The 16,927-nt window shown below is 42.6% G+C and overlaps 1 protein-coding gene across 1 annotated transcript; it reads right to left on the reverse strand.

Annotated features, from left to right (window-relative positions):
- Positions 1-364: 364 nt before the first annotated feature.
- LOC128407604 (cytochrome P450 2C20-like) lies at positions 365-15,849 on the reverse strand. Its single transcript, XM_053376144.1, has 9 exons — positions 15,267-15,849; positions 10,725-10,887; positions 9,366-9,515; positions 8,726-8,886; positions 6,517-6,693; positions 4,822-4,963; positions 2,458-2,645; positions 1,814-1,955; positions 365-1,083 (listed from the first exon to the last, which is right to left on the reverse strand). Exons 1-9 carry the CDS (start codon positions 15,432-15,434, stop codon positions 896-898), a joined length of 1,479 nt encoding a protein of 492 aa, XP_053232119.1. The 5' UTR covers positions 15,435-15,849; the 3' UTR covers positions 365-895.
- Positions 15,850-16,927: the final 1,078 nt, after the last annotated feature.

The following is a 16,927-nucleotide window of genomic DNA, read 5'->3' on the forward strand; positions in this document are numbered from 1 at the left end:
TCTATCCCTGGTGTTGCGCTGATTTTCTTCCCCAACAGGAGACCTGCCTCTCTCCCTGCTTGGCCCCTCTCCAGCATCGTTGTGGAGCCTCGCCTCCTCCTCCTCTAGTTCCGATGGCAGTTCCCTGACACTTTATAAACACCTTCAACAAGAAACTGACGTGTGGTATTATCAAATGCTTTTTCTGCATCTGGAAACATAACTACTCGTTCAAGATTTGTTTTTCATGCATAAATGAAGTTGTTGGCATTCGTCTGCCTCAGGAGACAATGGAGGAGTGCAACTTTGTGGGTGAAGTCAAACCACTGGAGGGTTACAGCACCTGCTGTGGCTGTTGAGACCAATAAGGAACAGATGCTGTATATAAAGGTGACCAGTTGAGCTGCTGCAGATGCACAGCTAGATTTATTATTTTCCTAATATTATCCTTCATTATGCAAAATCCATCTTGATCTATATGATTTTTAATTATGATCCTTTTTAGATTTTTTTTAAAAATGCTATTGTTATAGACTTGTTACAGATTTCAATTTACCCATTTGTAATATCTCATTCTTCACTTTAGAAAGTTATTGTGCTAACATACTCCTAAAGGTCATAACACTGAGATTCCATCTGCTCCCAAAGCTTTATTGATCTTTGCCCTTTTTACTGTATCTATCACTACTTGTCTCTGGATTGATTCTTCTAATGTAGAAGTGGCTCAGCTGTGGTTTTCCAAGTGTTGCACTACAACTCTTAGCAGCCCCAGCCAGTATGATGTGAGCTATAGTTTGGAATATATAGTTTTTATAAGTACTGTGTGATTCAGATCTCCCAATAATCATATTCTTCCTACTTCAAATATACTGAGAGGCATTGGCATCATCCATTCTGCTTAGTTGCTGTCACTGGATCATATTGAACGTCTAGTGAATTTCAATGGCAAGTCTCCTTTCATCAGGCCACTGTCCTGATACAAAGTAAGTATATCCTTGTCTTTGGCATCTCCCACCAGCTGGAAGGTGAAGTTCTGGAGCAGAGCACCGAAGAACAGGAGCAGCTCCATCCGAGCCAGGGCTTCCCCTGGGCATGCCCGTTTTCCTGGGTGAAAAGAAGGCGGCAGTGCTCATCAGTCACCAAATACCTATATAGTGCCCAAGAAACTCAGCCAACACATTTTGAAATAGTGGAACTGTATAAGAAAGACAGCAGTGAGACCATTTCTCAAGTGGTCCTGCAATTCTCTGTTTCCACTGTGATATGAAGGTGAAGTGTTTCAGGCAAGTATGTTTTTGGAGATATTGGTCTCATGTCATTTTCTCGATTCTTTGGCTGATTGGTGGACTTCTATTCTGAGCATGTTATATAACACTAAAGTACTGCTTGGCTTATTCTCCTGCCAGAAAACACAATAATGTGGCTTCCGTCTGTGTGTATCTTTGCTGAAAGCTACACATAAGCTACACATAAGCAGTTTCAGAGCAAAGAAATATAAAAGATTATGTGAGTGTGAGTTACTCTTTCCTCTCATTTCATCATGCCAACTCTCCTTCTTAACACAGAGCCCAAGTGGTTCCTGTAGGTAGTGGTCCAAAAGTTGGGAACTGAACTGTCCCTTCCTCAGGCTGATGCTTACAAATTTTCTGCTCAAGATGCAGGAAATGGAGGACAGAGGCAGAGAGAAATGTCTTGTGGGTAGACAATCCCTCCCCAAACCTCTTACTTATCTCCTGGCAGCACTATCACTTCCTGGAGTCCAGCTGCCCACCCATCCACATGCCAGCTGCTGGACCCAACCCCACAATATGAGAATCTAGGTCTATAGAGTCACCTGCAGAAAAAGGCATGAAGGCAGCCCTGTTCCGGAACTGGCCCTTCTCATCCAAGAAATGACCCGGGTTAAACTCTTCTGGAGTCTCCCACTGGAGAGGATCAAAGTGCACAGTTGAAATCTCTGCGCAGACTGCCGTGCCCTTCAGGGAGAAGATACAGATTTCATTATTTGTTTCAGCTTCATAAACATAAGACATTCTGCTTCTGTTTCAGTGACCTTTGACAGTGACTTACCAATCCTACCATTCCTGGTTATGGGACATTTATCTGATTCTAATAAGTTCGTGACTCCATGCACATATTATATGCCTTCTGTTCATAATTTTGATACAGTATAGTGTTATAAAAATACTGTCAGTATATTATTAGCTGACATGCTGCTTGTTGTTTTTCAGAGTCATATACATAAGAAGCAGCCATCTTATGGGAGAGACTGATTCCTAAAGTTGGTTGTCATATATAGAAACAAGTCATTGCACAGCATTCTGAAAAATCACCATGAATGTGGGGGGTGAGGTTGTAATCAGCATATCTTGTCTCTGCACTGGCTGGGACTGTGGCAGACCAAAGTCATTGATGGGATGATAAATCCCTCCCTCCTCCTCTCCACAGTAACCTGATCATTTCACATGTGACACAAACCTGGGGGATAAGATAGCCCCGGAATTTTGTAGGACGTGTTGTTGCACGCGGGATGCTCTCAAGGCTCCCTTTTTGATATCGTTGAACCTCATGGAGAACAGCATTGGTGTAGGGCATCCTCACCCTATCTTCCATGCCAGGGATACGGTTGGCACCTACCACATCATCAATCTCTTGTTGAACTTTTTCTGTAAGAAAACAAATTCAGCTCTACTTCCAGAATTCTACTTCTCCTCTGACATAGTGATAGCCTTCAATATTCTCCAACCGGAAGGAAAAGTAACACTTACTGACATGAATTTGCATCCTGGCAGGAGCCCATTTTTAAAGATGGCATGCAAAGATGAAAGGAATTCGGCTTTTGTCCCCTTTGCTATAGGGGATCACCTTAGGTTACTAAAGGATGTGGGCTTTTTATCTTAGAGATGTTCATGAAATCATGCAAAACAAGTTGAATAAATGGTGTGGAAACTTTATGCAATCTCCTCACACAATACCTCTGTTGGGGAGTATAACGTCTGAATACCAGGGACTAGGAGGACTGTTGCTTTGAGGGATGGAGGAGGAAACCATTTAAAACTGATTCATACACGGAGTTGGGCTCGGATAGGATCGCCTCTGGTATCCAGTGGCTACATCTGTCCAAGGGGCTGGTGCTAATGTAACCCACTGCTTTAGATCATTTTAGCAAGAGCTGAGGCAGGGAGCAGCCAGCATTATGAGCAAATAGCCTGTTCTCCTTTGTGTAAGGCTGTGAACCCTTAAGAATAGATCAGTAGTGCCAAAGAAGGATAGAACTTTCTTTATGTATGCCACAACAGCAGCAAGAATACTTATTGCAAAGTACTGGAAGACACAAGATCTACCCACCCGGGAAGAATGGCAGATGAAGGTGATGGACTACATGAAATTGGCGGAAATGACTGGCAGAATCCGAGACCAGGGAGAAGAGCCGGTGGAAGAAGATTGGAAGAAATTTAAAGTTTATTTACAGAAACATTGTAAAATTAAGGAATGTTAGAAGGATGTTGGAATGAAGTTATGTGGTTTTAGCAGAAATGTTATAAAGGATTAAGAAAAAACAGACTGTTAATTGGTGAAAAGAGGGAAAGTAAAGTCACATTATATTAAGATAAGGACAAAAATTGGAAAAGATGGAAAGGATTTGCTGAAATAGCTAACCGAACTAGAATACAAAAAAGGGAGGTGTGAGGAGGTCAAGGAAACAAGTGAATGAAAGATAAGTTATTGGAAGGTTTGTTGTGTTTTTTAATTGTGTTTATTTTTTATTTTTTTCTCTTTTTTTCTTTTTCATTATTGTGATGTGTTGTTTTGTTTTTGTTTAATATGGTGTTCTCTATTTTTTCTTTTTGTAACCTTCAAAACTTTAATAAATACTATTTTTTTTAAAAAAGAATAGATCAGTAGTGAAGTTTCCTTAAAGTTTTAGGTGCAGTTATTCATTACATCGTAAGGTCCTTCTTTGTTGAAGTATGTGTTTTATAAAGGGACGTGAGTTTTAGTTCCTGAGTGCCAAATTCGCTGGAGTGAAGTGCTGTGGAGTTCTGGTGAATGAGAATATGCCCTTTTCCCTCCGGAAAAGATAAACATCAGTGTCCAGGAAGACAGAACATGAAGGACAGAACTCTGGGAGGACAGTACTCTATTGTTGTATTAATTTATGATAATTTTATCAATTTTACATAAATTATATCATTGATGTAGCATCCTTATTTATGTGCTGGTTACTTTCGGAAAATTAGAGTGCATATGCTTATAATATGCATATGATAGCATTGTCTGCAGTGTTTATAACCTCGAAAGTGGAGCACTTCTCACTGAGATCTATGAGACAGACAGGAATTTTAGAAATCCATAGATATCAGCTCCATATCACGTTTTTCAGAAAATTCCGTTAATGCTCAGCTTGAAAACTTCCCAGAGGCATCTCTCTGGTCACTTTTGGACACGGAATACAGTGGTGCCTCAGGTTACAAACACTTCAGTTTACAAACGCTTCAGGTTACAGTCTCTGCTAACCCAGAAGTAGTTCCTCAGGTTAAGAACTTTACCTCAGGATGAGAACAGAAATCACGCGGCGGCAGCAGGAGCCCCCATTAGCTAAAGTGATACCTCAGGTTAAGAACAGTTTCAAGCTAAGAATGGACCTCCAGAATGAATTAAGTTCTTAACCCGAGGTACCACTGTATGGGAATAGATGGGCTGACCTAGGAGAAGACATTTTGTGAGCAAATTGTACTGACTGTGCAGTTTTAATGCTTGTTTGTTTTTTCTTTCTCTTTACTATTACTCTTTCCACCTTGAAAAGGTAGAGCCTTTCAGTCTTTTGGGCAATTTATGTACCTTGGATGTGTGGCAATCTAGCCACCACCAGAAGGGCACAGCTCAAAACTTCGCTTGTGGACAATGACCCAGCAATAAAGAGTTCCTGCACAATCACAATAAGCTCCTCTTTGGTGTAGATGGCCTCTGGATTGCTTTGGTCCTGTAAAAAGGAAAAGGAAAAAGAGAAGAATTTAAAACATCCATTTGAAAGAGTGATGGAGGAAGTGAGACATCTCAATAAATGCAGTAAATGGATGGAGCACAATACTTGCATGGTTTATTGCAGTGTAAGTACAGTGTTGTTGTTTTTTAATTGAATATGCCGTATTTTTCGCCCTATAGGATGCACTTTTTCCCCTCCAAAAATGAAGGGGAAATGTGTGTGCGTCTTATGGGGCGAATGCAGGCTTTCGCTGAAGCCTGGAGAGCAAGAGGTGTCGGTGCGCACCGACCCCTCTCGCTCTCCAGGCTTCAGGAAGCTATCCGCAAGCCTCGCGCACCCGGCTGGAGGTCCCACCGGGCACGCAAGGCTTGCAGGCAGCAGCCTGCAGCCCGAAGCACGGGGCGTGCTGTGGAACACGCCCCGTGCTTCGGGCAGATGTCCGCAAACCTTGCGCGCCCAGCGGGAGGTCCCACCGGGCGCGCAAGGCTTGCGGGCGGCAGCCTGCAGCACAAAGCACGAGGCGCGCTAGGGAGCATGCCCCGTGCTTCGGGCAGATGTCTGCAAGCTTCGCGTGCCTGGCGGGAGGTCCCACCGGGCTTGCAAGGCTTGCAGGCAGCAGCCTCTTCTGGGGGCTGGGATCGGGGGAAGCTCGGGCTTCCCCCGTGCCAGCCCCGCGCCTAGGGGGGAAATAATTTTTTTCCCTTTATTTCCCCCCCCCCAAATAAATCTAGGTGCATCCTATGGGGCGGTGCATCCTACGGGGCGAAAAATACGGTAGTTTTATTCAGGGACATTTCTCTAGAAAAAGGGGCGCTGTTTCATGGAGTTGCATCCTCCAATTACATACAAATGAATATACCCCCCCCCCCAAAAAAAACTACTATACTCTATCAAATAACTCATTAATTATTTGATATAGTGTTTATTTGGGGGGGTATATTCATTTGTAAGTAAGATCAGATTTTCAAATGATGCTAAAGGTCTTGTGGCATTTAATGGTCAATCCAATCCACTCAATCTACTTGCTGATCCAGAAGTCTTGCTGAAGGAGGCCATCGGGGAAACTGAAGCATTAGGCAAGCTGACCTGATTGGCAAATAATAAAAGTAAATCATAATTGTTGTGTCTGAATGTACCACCTGACATTAAGAATGTCAAACCCTGGAGGGTCTGAGACATCTCAGTCTTTCCCATGCAGTAACTCAGAAGGAACACAAAACCTGCATGGCTTATTGCAGCATATCTATAATGCTGAAAATAAAAACATAACTGAAAACCAAATAATAGAACCATGAAGAAAACAATCCCATGTATAGTTATAATGATGGGCATTATTTTTTCAGCTGCTCTCCTGCTGCTTGGTTTGATGTCTAAATAAACTTGAGGGAAACCTGAGATTAGCCTGGAGATCATCACAATGGCCAACCACCACAGCCAGAATGCAGGATCAGAATGAGGGAGGGCAGCAGGCATATGAGACACTTTCAAATGTAGGCACAAACAAGAGACATCTCAGAAGCATGGAGAAGGATAATTATATAACCTCCTACCTTCTCTGACTTCATAAGGAAGCAGTCAATATAGTCACGGGGGTCCTGATAATCCAGGGTCTCTTTGTGGGATTCCACCCTCTCATTGATGAAAGCATACATTTTTTCAAAACTTCCTAAAATCTTTTTGTGCTGTCCAGGCAGGTAAGGCATTATTTTCGAGAACACATTATAAACCTGGAACAGAAACAATACATAACAACTGTATATTGAATTTATCATTTTAGAACTGCCTGCTGAGTCTATGGATTTAGGGATGTTGGAGAAATCTACTGCAAAATGTTTGCAATCCATGGCTTTTTCAAGAGGAATGACAGGATTAAAATTTAATAAACAAACAAACAATTGTAAATAAATCCTCTCTCCTCCTCCTCTTCTTCTCGGTTTCCTTTATTTACAGTCTACTATAGTTACATATTCATTATCACTAGATCCTGCCCATATTCACTGAGGCAGAAATCCTAACTATGCCTGCCCAGAAATGAGGTTTACTGAATTAAACTAGGCTTACTCTGAGGTATGTGGGGTTAGGATCGCAGCCCTAATCGACTTCCTACTGTGAATTGTAAAATAAAACATTGTTTTTTAAAAAGCAAATGCATTGTTTATTTTTTGTCCTGCTTATTCTCTGAAACAAAATAATGTAGAAATAGGTTCTAGATCTTTCTACAGCAAAGACTCATTTAAAATAATGTTAGGTTAATTGTACCTTGTATGCAAGTCTGGCCCATCCATGAAGTGGAGTGAAGCAGGTACCTCAGGTGGTACTTGAAGGGTACCCTCCTTATATGTCCTGCCCACCCCACTCCTTTCTCTGCTGGCTAAGAATTCACCTTGTTTTGCCTCATGTCATGAAATGGGATGCACCACCCCTGGTTGAATGTTTTTGTGCTTAGTTGATACATGTACCATACATATTAACTCTGAGTAGACTAGAAACCAGAACACTACGGAGACAAGTTCAGTGGCAGAGCACCAGGTTTGCACGCAGTAGGGCCCAGGCTCAATCACTGGCATACAAGGAACTCAAGAGTAGCTTGTAGGAGCCATGTGGTCTGAGCTTTTAGCAACCAACCCATATGTCCTCACATGCTGAGCTTCTCAGACAGACCAGAGAGAAACAAAGGGTTAATTGCCCAGTCTCTCCCACACTTCTACTTATCTTATGCCTAGAAAGCACAGCTCCAAGCAGATTTGCACTTGGCCCATTCTTTCTAGGCACAGGTCTGACTGGTTCTGCCTTTGCCCTGCTGCTTCCCCCCAGGAAACCCACTCTTTAGTGCTTAATCAGAACAAACAGCAGTCTGCAGAAAACCTGATTGCTGTTTGTTCCAATTCAGTACCAAACAACGGGTTTTCCTGGGGGAAAGTGGTGGGGCAATCTGAGGTGTGGATAACCTCATAGTTGTGAGGGAAGCTTTTTAGTGATATCAATTGAAAGGCAATCCATGATAAGTATCAGTGCCATTTTTCTAGAAAGAGAGGCACCAGAACTCACCATGAACACCTCCCTTGTTCTTTTAGAATGCCAATAGCACGCACCTGAGAGGTGCCAGAATTGAGTTTCACTGAGTTCCAGCTGAAGAAAAGCCCAGATAAAAATATTTTCCTTATACTCCCTGGGAAAGGGGAGGGTCCGAGTTTCAAACTCATTTCCCCTGCCCCAAGCAGATATTCAGCTCAGCTCTGACTGCCTTTACACCCTTTAGATATATAAAAAACCTTCCAGTAGCACTTCTGTTTCAGTGTATCTGAAGAAGTGTGCATGCACACGAAAGCTCATACCAATAACAAACTTAGTTGGTCTCTAAGGTGATACTGGAAGGAATTTTTAAATTTTGTTTTGACTACGGCAGACCAACACAGCTACCTACCTATAACTAGAACCCTTTAGATAAGCAATCCTTTGATAATGAATAACTGGGAAAATTCACCGCTAACCCGGGGAAGTGCTCCACCAACATGCCTACAGAAGAATTTCTCTAGGTCTGTATTTTGAGTGGTTAATTTGCTGATGCTCTGCAATTAAAGCCAAGATGTATGTGATATTGTGTCATGTGGAATTTAATGGAGACAAGGATCAGAGAAAGTGGAAAAGGTAAAGGGGAATATACCCCAGGGTGCACCTGGCTTATACCAGGCCCATGTCCATTAAGATGAACCAAGGTTCTGGGTCCATGGGATATACTCGTAAGAAGGAACAACATACCTGTCCCATATAACTCACAAGGTAACCCACAAAAGCCTCCATGATATGCAGCTTCTCCAGGAAGACCTGATCTTTGTACTCAAAGCGACTCCCAAAGACAACAGAACAGAGCACATTAGAAACAGCAGTTCTCAAGTGTTTTCTTATATCAAAGGCCTGCCCTGCAGGAGCAAAAGGACACAGTCAATAGAGTTTGGCAAGGTGGATATTCTCTCCCTCTGCCTGCACGACAGAATAACGTAAACCAGAATTCCTTGCACAATTGAACCAGACACATGGTGCATTTTGTATTTCTCTTATATTAAAAGATAATTAAGTTCCTTTTACATGGAAATGATAGTATCAGCAGCTCCTGTATTCCCTTTATTTAGCAAGATGTAAGTGCAGCTTAACTGTTGAGGATAACATTATGGACTCCCCAAAGGAGGAAGATGTGCTACCCCATATCTGTGGTCAAGAATTCCCTGCACAAACAGAGCTTGGTGCATTCAAGGTGTACCTTACAACTCAGCCAAGTTCTTTAATAGGAATAAATTCATGAACACCTGTGACATAACTAACAGAAATCCTACTTTCTGGGACTGTTCCTGCCCTGAAGCACTTCAAAATTGTGTTTGTAATAAGGATAACTTGGGAAGACCTTTTGTGGTTGCCATTGCCTCCACCAGACAGAGAACTTCGTCCTGCACCCTCGTGGACATCGCTTTCTTCCCCATTCCAAAATCCCGCAGGGTGCTGAGTGTGAACCGGCGCAGCTCTTTCCATCTTTTCACAGATCTGCTGGACAGTCCTGAAAGCAAACAGGTGAAGACCCTTCCCTTAGAAGGAAGTTTTCTCAGCAGGAAGTTTCTACATTGTGGCACATTGTCCCTTCAGACTATATTCCCATTTGTAGTTGAATCAAGCCATGGGTGGTTTGTATGTAACTTTTGTATCACATAATAACAGTGCTGAACTATAGCGTAAACACGTTGTGTCGTTTCTCCACATTATTAAATGGTACTGGAGGAGAGAGGACAGGCAAACTCTTCTATGGGTCATGTCATATCACGGCTTTCATTAAAATATCTGTTATGGACAAATGTTGGATTTGGTAAAAGAATAAAATTTCCTAGATGCCTAGATCCAGGTTTGGGGCAAGTACTCTTTGGTAAGAGAGCCCCAGCAGAGATTTAACATCACAAAACATGCAGCAAAGTAAAGCATGGGAATAGGCTTTTGGACCTTTAAAACATGCCCTTCTAACTTCTTTCCAAATTTTCCCAGCTATATGCTTATAAGTGGTAAGGGAAGGGGCAGAACAAAGAGTTTCGTAGCCCTTCCTTCCAAGCTGAGCTAGCTAAGCTTGGTATGACAGCTGACTTTATGATCTTAACACCTTCATGTGTTTAGAATTAAGCATGTTGGTTATTTGAGACTGACTATATCCCTCACAGGACGCGGGTGGCACTGTGGGTTAAACCACAGAGCCTAGGGCTTGCCGATCGGAAGGTCGGCAGTTCAAATCCCCATGATGGGGTGAGCTCCCATTTCTTGGTCCCTGCTCCTGCCAACCTAGCAGTTCGAAAGCATGCCAAAGTGCAAGTAGATAAATAGGTACCGCTCTGGCAGGAAGGTAAAATGCATTTCTGTGCACTGCTCTGGTTCGCCAGAAGCGGCTTAGTCATGCTGGCCACATGACCCAGAAGCTGTACGCCGGCTCCCTCGGCCAATAAAGCGAGATGAGCGCCGCAACCCCAGAGTCGGTCATGACTGGACCTAATGGTCAGGGGTCCCTTTACCTTTACCTTTATATCCCTCATAGTAAAGGAAGAATTCAGTTCAGGGCTCTTATTTTGGGTGGGAAACTCCTGTTTGCGGTAACATCTAGCTCCACCTGAGGGTGAAAAATGGAGGGCTCGATGTCTGCTTATTCCTACTTGGAGACCCCTGAAAATGAAGACTGCTTCTCCCATTAAAATGGAAGCAATAAAAAAATAAGCACAGGACCCCTACCTACCTTTAAAATGGCTCACTGTATCACTGAAAGGCAAGGCAGGACGCCCACCAAATTCTTCAGCATGATCCAACAGAGCATCTTTCACCACTTCGTATCCACAGAGTACCACCATGGGCTTGGGACCCAGCCAGACAGTAAAGATAGGACCCCATTTATCATAGAGCTGATGGTAGAATTTTAAAAATGCATGGATTATTAGGCAACACCTGTTCCGGATATATCAGTGGTGGCTGGCCCATTATGGTAACCAGGGTTTAGCCCTACCAAGTGAAAACCCAGCAATTTATTTTTAAATCCCCCCAATCTCAAAGCTATAGTCTTTTTTGTTCCACACACTCTCCCATTTCCATGAGTACTGGATACTTTTCTGTCAATCAGCTTTCTGCACCACTCAACTAATCACAATCCAAAAGTGTTGCTCTAGCTAGGAGGTCCCACACTTTTCTTTCTCGAAGCAGAAAAGCCTATTTTTATTTGACCTAGCTATGCAATTTCCCCCTCTCACCTACTGACATTATTTCAATTCAACCAAGATAACTGAAGGTAATTGGCCTGATAATTTGATAGTCCCAGGGGCTAAGTGTTCTTTATTACTGCATTTGCAATAGTTCAAGATAAAACCTATTTGAGAAAGACACTGCTTTTGCAATTTTTATGGATGTTTATTGTTTGACTTGGTGATATTATCTTGTGTCGATTGCCGTAGTCATTGTATCACCACCCTGTTCATTGTTTTATCAGCAAGAAGTAGGGCAGCAATATGAGATTCTGCACATTTTAAATTGGAATGGAGCTGTGTGAAGAGAGCCTACTGGAAAGCGAAAGGGTGTGGTGGTCAGACATATTTGAGTAACTGAAGAAAAGGGTTTAGAAACAATGTGGGGCTGTTAAAGGGAAGGAGGAGAAAAAAGAGAGGAGTTGATGAATAAGCCAAAGAAATTGCTATGTGAATTACTAAGTGCTGAAGACATTTATTAAGCACAAATCAAGGGAAGAATCAGCAGACAAGTGCTGATTAATAAGGATTTGTATATAAAGCTGGATGGATTAATTGCAAAATGAAATATGAGTGAATGAAATGATCTGGTAAGAAAAAATTAAATGAATTTAAAGTGACCCTAGGGAAAATTAAGTAACTTATAGAAAAAAAATATCAACTGAATTCTTTTGGAGAAATGGGTCAGGGGAAAGGCACCTACACCAGCCACTTCTTAACTCACTCACAAAGAGAAGCTTCTGTTCACAGCAGAAGGGTGGCTGGGTGACTATCCAGTCCTGGGACCCAAGGAAATATCTTCATGTTTAAAGTTTAATATAGGGGGCACTGATCCAACAGGAACTGAGCAGGAAGAGCAAACAGTCTGTCAATCATTATGGATGTTTATGGGGATATACACTGAAACTTTTTCAAGGGCATCACATGACACTGGTCATGTGTCTCAGTCAAGGCAAATGCACAGCCTTGATCAGGAGGGCTAAACCAGTCAAGAGAATAAGACAGTGTGAACTCTGCTACTGCAGAAACGTTTATATTTATATAAACGTTTACATTTATATACCACCCCTATCTTCCAAGGAGCTCAAAGTGATGTACATGGTTCTTCTCCTTCCCATTTCATTCTCACAACAACCCTGTGAGGTAGTTTAGGCTAAGAGATGGTGACTGGGCCATGGTCACCCAGTAAATTTCATGGCCGAGTGGGAATTCAAACCCTGGTTTCCCAGGTTATAGTCCAATCATTACACACACAGAGAGACAGACAGTGTGGACTGTGCTAGTGCTGAAACGTTTAAAATGAACTGACAATGTAGGAATAACCTGAATTTCCACTCAGGGTGAATGAGAGAATGAGCAGCCAGTTGAAATGCATTATTTAGAGCTTGGCTGAAACTTTGGGGCCAGCTTTTTTAAACCATTCTGGTGGGGCAGGGATAGAAATTCAGATGATCCCAAATATTAGGGGCAAGATAACTTTGGTGAAATTTCTGTGCGTGAGCATTCATAGTGTTCACCATATTTAACGTTTCTGAGGTGTCTGAGGGATTTTTCATATCTGAACCCCTTTAGAAAAAGTCTTTCTTCAGGAAATGGAAGTCTTGCACAGAGGAGAAGAATGAATAGAAAGACACCCCCCCCCAAAAAAAAACCAAGGCAGACAACAAGTGATGCAAAATTAGAATTTGAGGAGCATACCTCTGAAAACATTAAGAATAAGACCTATTTAAATATCTAAAAGTGGGAAATTAGCTAGGGAAGAAGTTCAAATATCTATTTATTTATTCCATTAATATACCAGCCTTATCTTCCAAGGAACTCAAAGTGATGTACATGGTTCTTCTGCTCCCCATTTCATTCTCACAACAACCCTGTGAGGTAGGATAGGCTAAGAGATGGTGACTGGCCCATGGTCACCCAGTGAGCTTCATGGCTGAGTGGAAATTCAAACCCTGGTTTCCCAGGTCATAGTCCAACACTCTAACTATTATGCCACACCCAAAGGGTTTAAAACATGTGCTAAGAAAGGAGAAATGAACTCCAGAGAACCTGAATGAATTCTTTGCAGATGTATTCATTGTTAGGGTGTAGGGCAGATACATATACCTGAGCTTACTTTTTTCTAGGAGCAGGTTTGGCCCTATCATGAGGCAGAGAGAGGCAGCGATCTCAGGCAGCAAATATTATGGAGCAGTGAGTGGAGAGAGCGGAGAGTGTACATGCACTAACATAGGTCACTGCCCTGAAGGTGCTATGGAGAATGTTGAGATAAGAGTCAATGGTCTGCTGGACTTTTGTACATGGAACAGGACGGGGAGGAAGCAACTTTTTGCCTTTTGCTTCAGGCAGCAAAACACCTTACGAAGGAAGTCTACAGAATGGAAGCAAATAGGGGTGGCATTGAAACTGGCAGGTTATTGTAGAACTGGAAAGTTGCCAACAAGGACAATTAAAATTATCAAGAGGCTGTGCCTCTAGGAAGAAAAATTAAAACATTTGGAGCTTTTTGTGTTTAGGGAACAATGTACTAAGAGGAGACATAACAGAGGTGAATCCAATTTATCATGGTGTGGGGTAAGAACACTAGTTTGCTTTCCTGGTCCAGTGAAGCGGAATGGTGGGACAATCAGGATAAGCACAAAGAGCTCCTTCTCAGAGGCAGCACTACCGCAAGATGTCTGGATGGTCATCAACTTGGACAGATTTTAAAGTGGATTAGACAAATAAGGCTATCAATGGCTGCTAGGCAAGATGGCGATACATTACCTGCAGATGACACATAGTATGCCTTTGAACATTAATTGCTAACAAGACAGCAACATAACCCCCCCCAACAGCATACGAATCGATATGGCTAATTTGACCCAACAACCCCTCATGCTCTCTCTCTCACACACAAACAAAACTCACTGTAATCAACCAAATGCAACCAACCAGTCTCTTTCGCTGCCAACAAAAAAGAAATAAATGAATACAGTAGTACCTCTGGTTACGTACTTAATTCCTTCTGGAGGTCCATTCTTAACCTGAAACTGTTCTTAACCTGAACCACCACTTTAGCTAATGGGGTCTCCCGCCGCTGCCGTGGCCAAGTAATTTCTGTTCTCATCCTGAAGCAAAGTTCTTAACCCGAGGTATTATTTCTGGGTTAGTGGAGTCTGTAACCTGAAGTGTATGGAACCTGAAGCGTATGTAACCCGAGGTACCACTGTAGATGCAATAACCATCCACATGATGCTAACACAAAACCCCCACACATACACTATGCAAAAGATGCAAATATCATTACTACCCTTCGAAAGATCATTAGTCCCACCTCTCTCTCTCCCCACCTCTTCCTCCCTCCTCCCCCAACCTCTCAATGCCTATGATAGTAATGTCTCAACCAAGCATTACTGACCTGTAGATAGGGCTCTACTAACTGAAAACAGAGACATTATGCAGGGGCAAAACTAGGCTTTCTTTCACCTTAGTCAAAGACCCAGTTTGGCATATCCCCGCCCCCATTTATGTACACATACCTACAGGTTGGGAGCCTCAATGGTGCCCCCTGGAAGCATCACTTGGGGGGGGACCCGGCCAGGTCCCCCCCCCATAGCTACACCACTGCGTAATATGTCCCTTTGTTATCCATGAAAATCTATAGCAGCAATAATAATAAACACTGACTGCTAAGGCAGGGGGTGGGTGCAGAGCAGAATTGCAGGAGAATGTACACCTTGGAGAATGGATAGGTCTTTCATCTAGTCCCTCAGGATTCTTTGTATGTTCTTAAAGATGGTGCTCTCTGCAGCCTCTCAGCAAGGCAGCACTTCCAGGAAGAGACAAAGAGAATGGGAAATGTTCCTTTTATTACTTCCCATCTGTTCACTTATGATGCAGGAATATTTGGGCTCCTCAAAGCAGCAGATAGAATCAGGCATACCCAGACTAAAGAAGGGAGAAATTAACTTTGTGCCTTCCTGTCTCTCTGTCCTTTTATTCTAGCCAAATCTGCTTTACGGCACGAATGAAAAGTGAAAGTGGTCTCTGAGAGGTGGACTTACCTTTGCATAGTTTCTGCTCAGAGGCAAGACGTCTTTCTGCAGAAGATTGCCCAGAAGAAACCAAGGAGTGGGCCCTGGAGGTAGTTGGGCTTTCTTCTTGTACATTTTGACGGAGAACAAGAGCAAGGTGAAGAGGAGGCTGAGAAGCAGCAGAGCTTCCACCCCCATTTTTCTCTGTGTCCTTTTGGTCAGAAATCTAAGAAAATACTTAAGAAAGACAAGGTGGAAGAAAGCTGCCTGCTGGAGACCCAACCCAACTTGGACTCTGGATTATCTCTGTTGCTCTTCTGGTGTTCGTTTTTTAAATGTGGCCTTTAATAATTAACAGGGAGAGTTATTCATTAATATATATTGAACTTAACCTTGACTCAGAATTAAAAGAGGAATGTCCTCTGGGGCACATGAGAGATAAGAGTACATGGAGGCTGCTGGCAAATATATGCTATCTGAGAAGCCAGTCATTAAAAAGGTGTGTTTACCTGCTGCAGGGAGGATGTTTACCTTCTTTTTTGACTCTGCACATGCGCCTTTAAACACACTTTACTTATATCTATCATCTATCAATCTATCTATCTATGCCACATTAAAACTGTGACTGAGATATAGATGATAGAGGTTTCCCGGCTGCCTTTCTTGGTGTACTCACAGCAATGTAACTTTTTATCTGCAAGTCAGCAGGAGAGAGTTGTTTGGGATGAAAATGGAAAGGTGGAGGTTGATAGCCTGAACACATATTCCACTATCACCACCATCCCACAAACACAACACACACACCTGCATACACCAGCTTCATACTCAAAAAAGTCAGAATAATGCTCTGTTGATTAAGGGAGAATGCAATCAAATACATGCAACACCTGAAGAAATAAATTCAGAGTTTCTAATGTATTATTTTTTGTTGTATAGGAAAGAAAAGTAACCTTGATCTGTGAATGCTAAAGTTTATTTCTGCATTTGGTTCTTCTGCAGTTAGATCTGCAGCAAACTAAATCCATGGCAAGCCTTTGCAGCTGAAAGAAATCAAGGATGTCCTTGATAGTATGAAGATGGAGAAAGTCAGGGGAGACATCAGGTAACAAACTTTTCTGCCGACAACGGTCAGTGGCTGGTTTCTTAATTGGATGCTTTTTCTTGCTAGGCCCCAGGCCCGAAGATGAGGGGCCATCTAGTTGGGCATACATCCCCTTGCCCCTAGCTGGGACACATGAGGTCTTCTTCTTCTTCTTCTTTGGTGATCAATCTTAGCAGAGTAAGATTGTCTTCCATGAACACGGTTTTAACAATGAGTCCGTAAGTGACTGTGGAGGCCCCTGGGTCAAGGAGATGTAACTTTACAATCTTTAGAAGGTATCTGAAAGCAGACTTGTATAGCTTTTTATATGTGTTGGAAGCCTTTCAGAGTGTAGATACTTGTCCAGGGTGGGAGATGGTTTCACCACATAAAAGATTTCCCTCTTGCAAGAATGCTTAAAGCTCATGTGTACAGCGCACATATGTGTGGATTTCTTGAGACACTGAACTGTGAGTGTGAGGGACTGGAAGAGCTAGTTTAATGGCACTTATTTATCTCCTAGAACAGGCATAGGCAAACTCGGCCCTCCAGATTTTTTGGAACTACAACTCCCATCATCCCTGACCACTGGTCCTGTTAGCTAGGGATG

Source organism: Podarcis raffonei, chromosome 2, assembly GCF_027172205.1.
Source record: "Podarcis raffonei isolate rPodRaf1 chromosome 2, rPodRaf1.pri, whole genome shotgun sequence".
NCBI classification, from domain to species: Eukaryota; Metazoa; Chordata; class Lepidosauria; order Squamata; family Lacertidae; genus Podarcis; species Podarcis raffonei.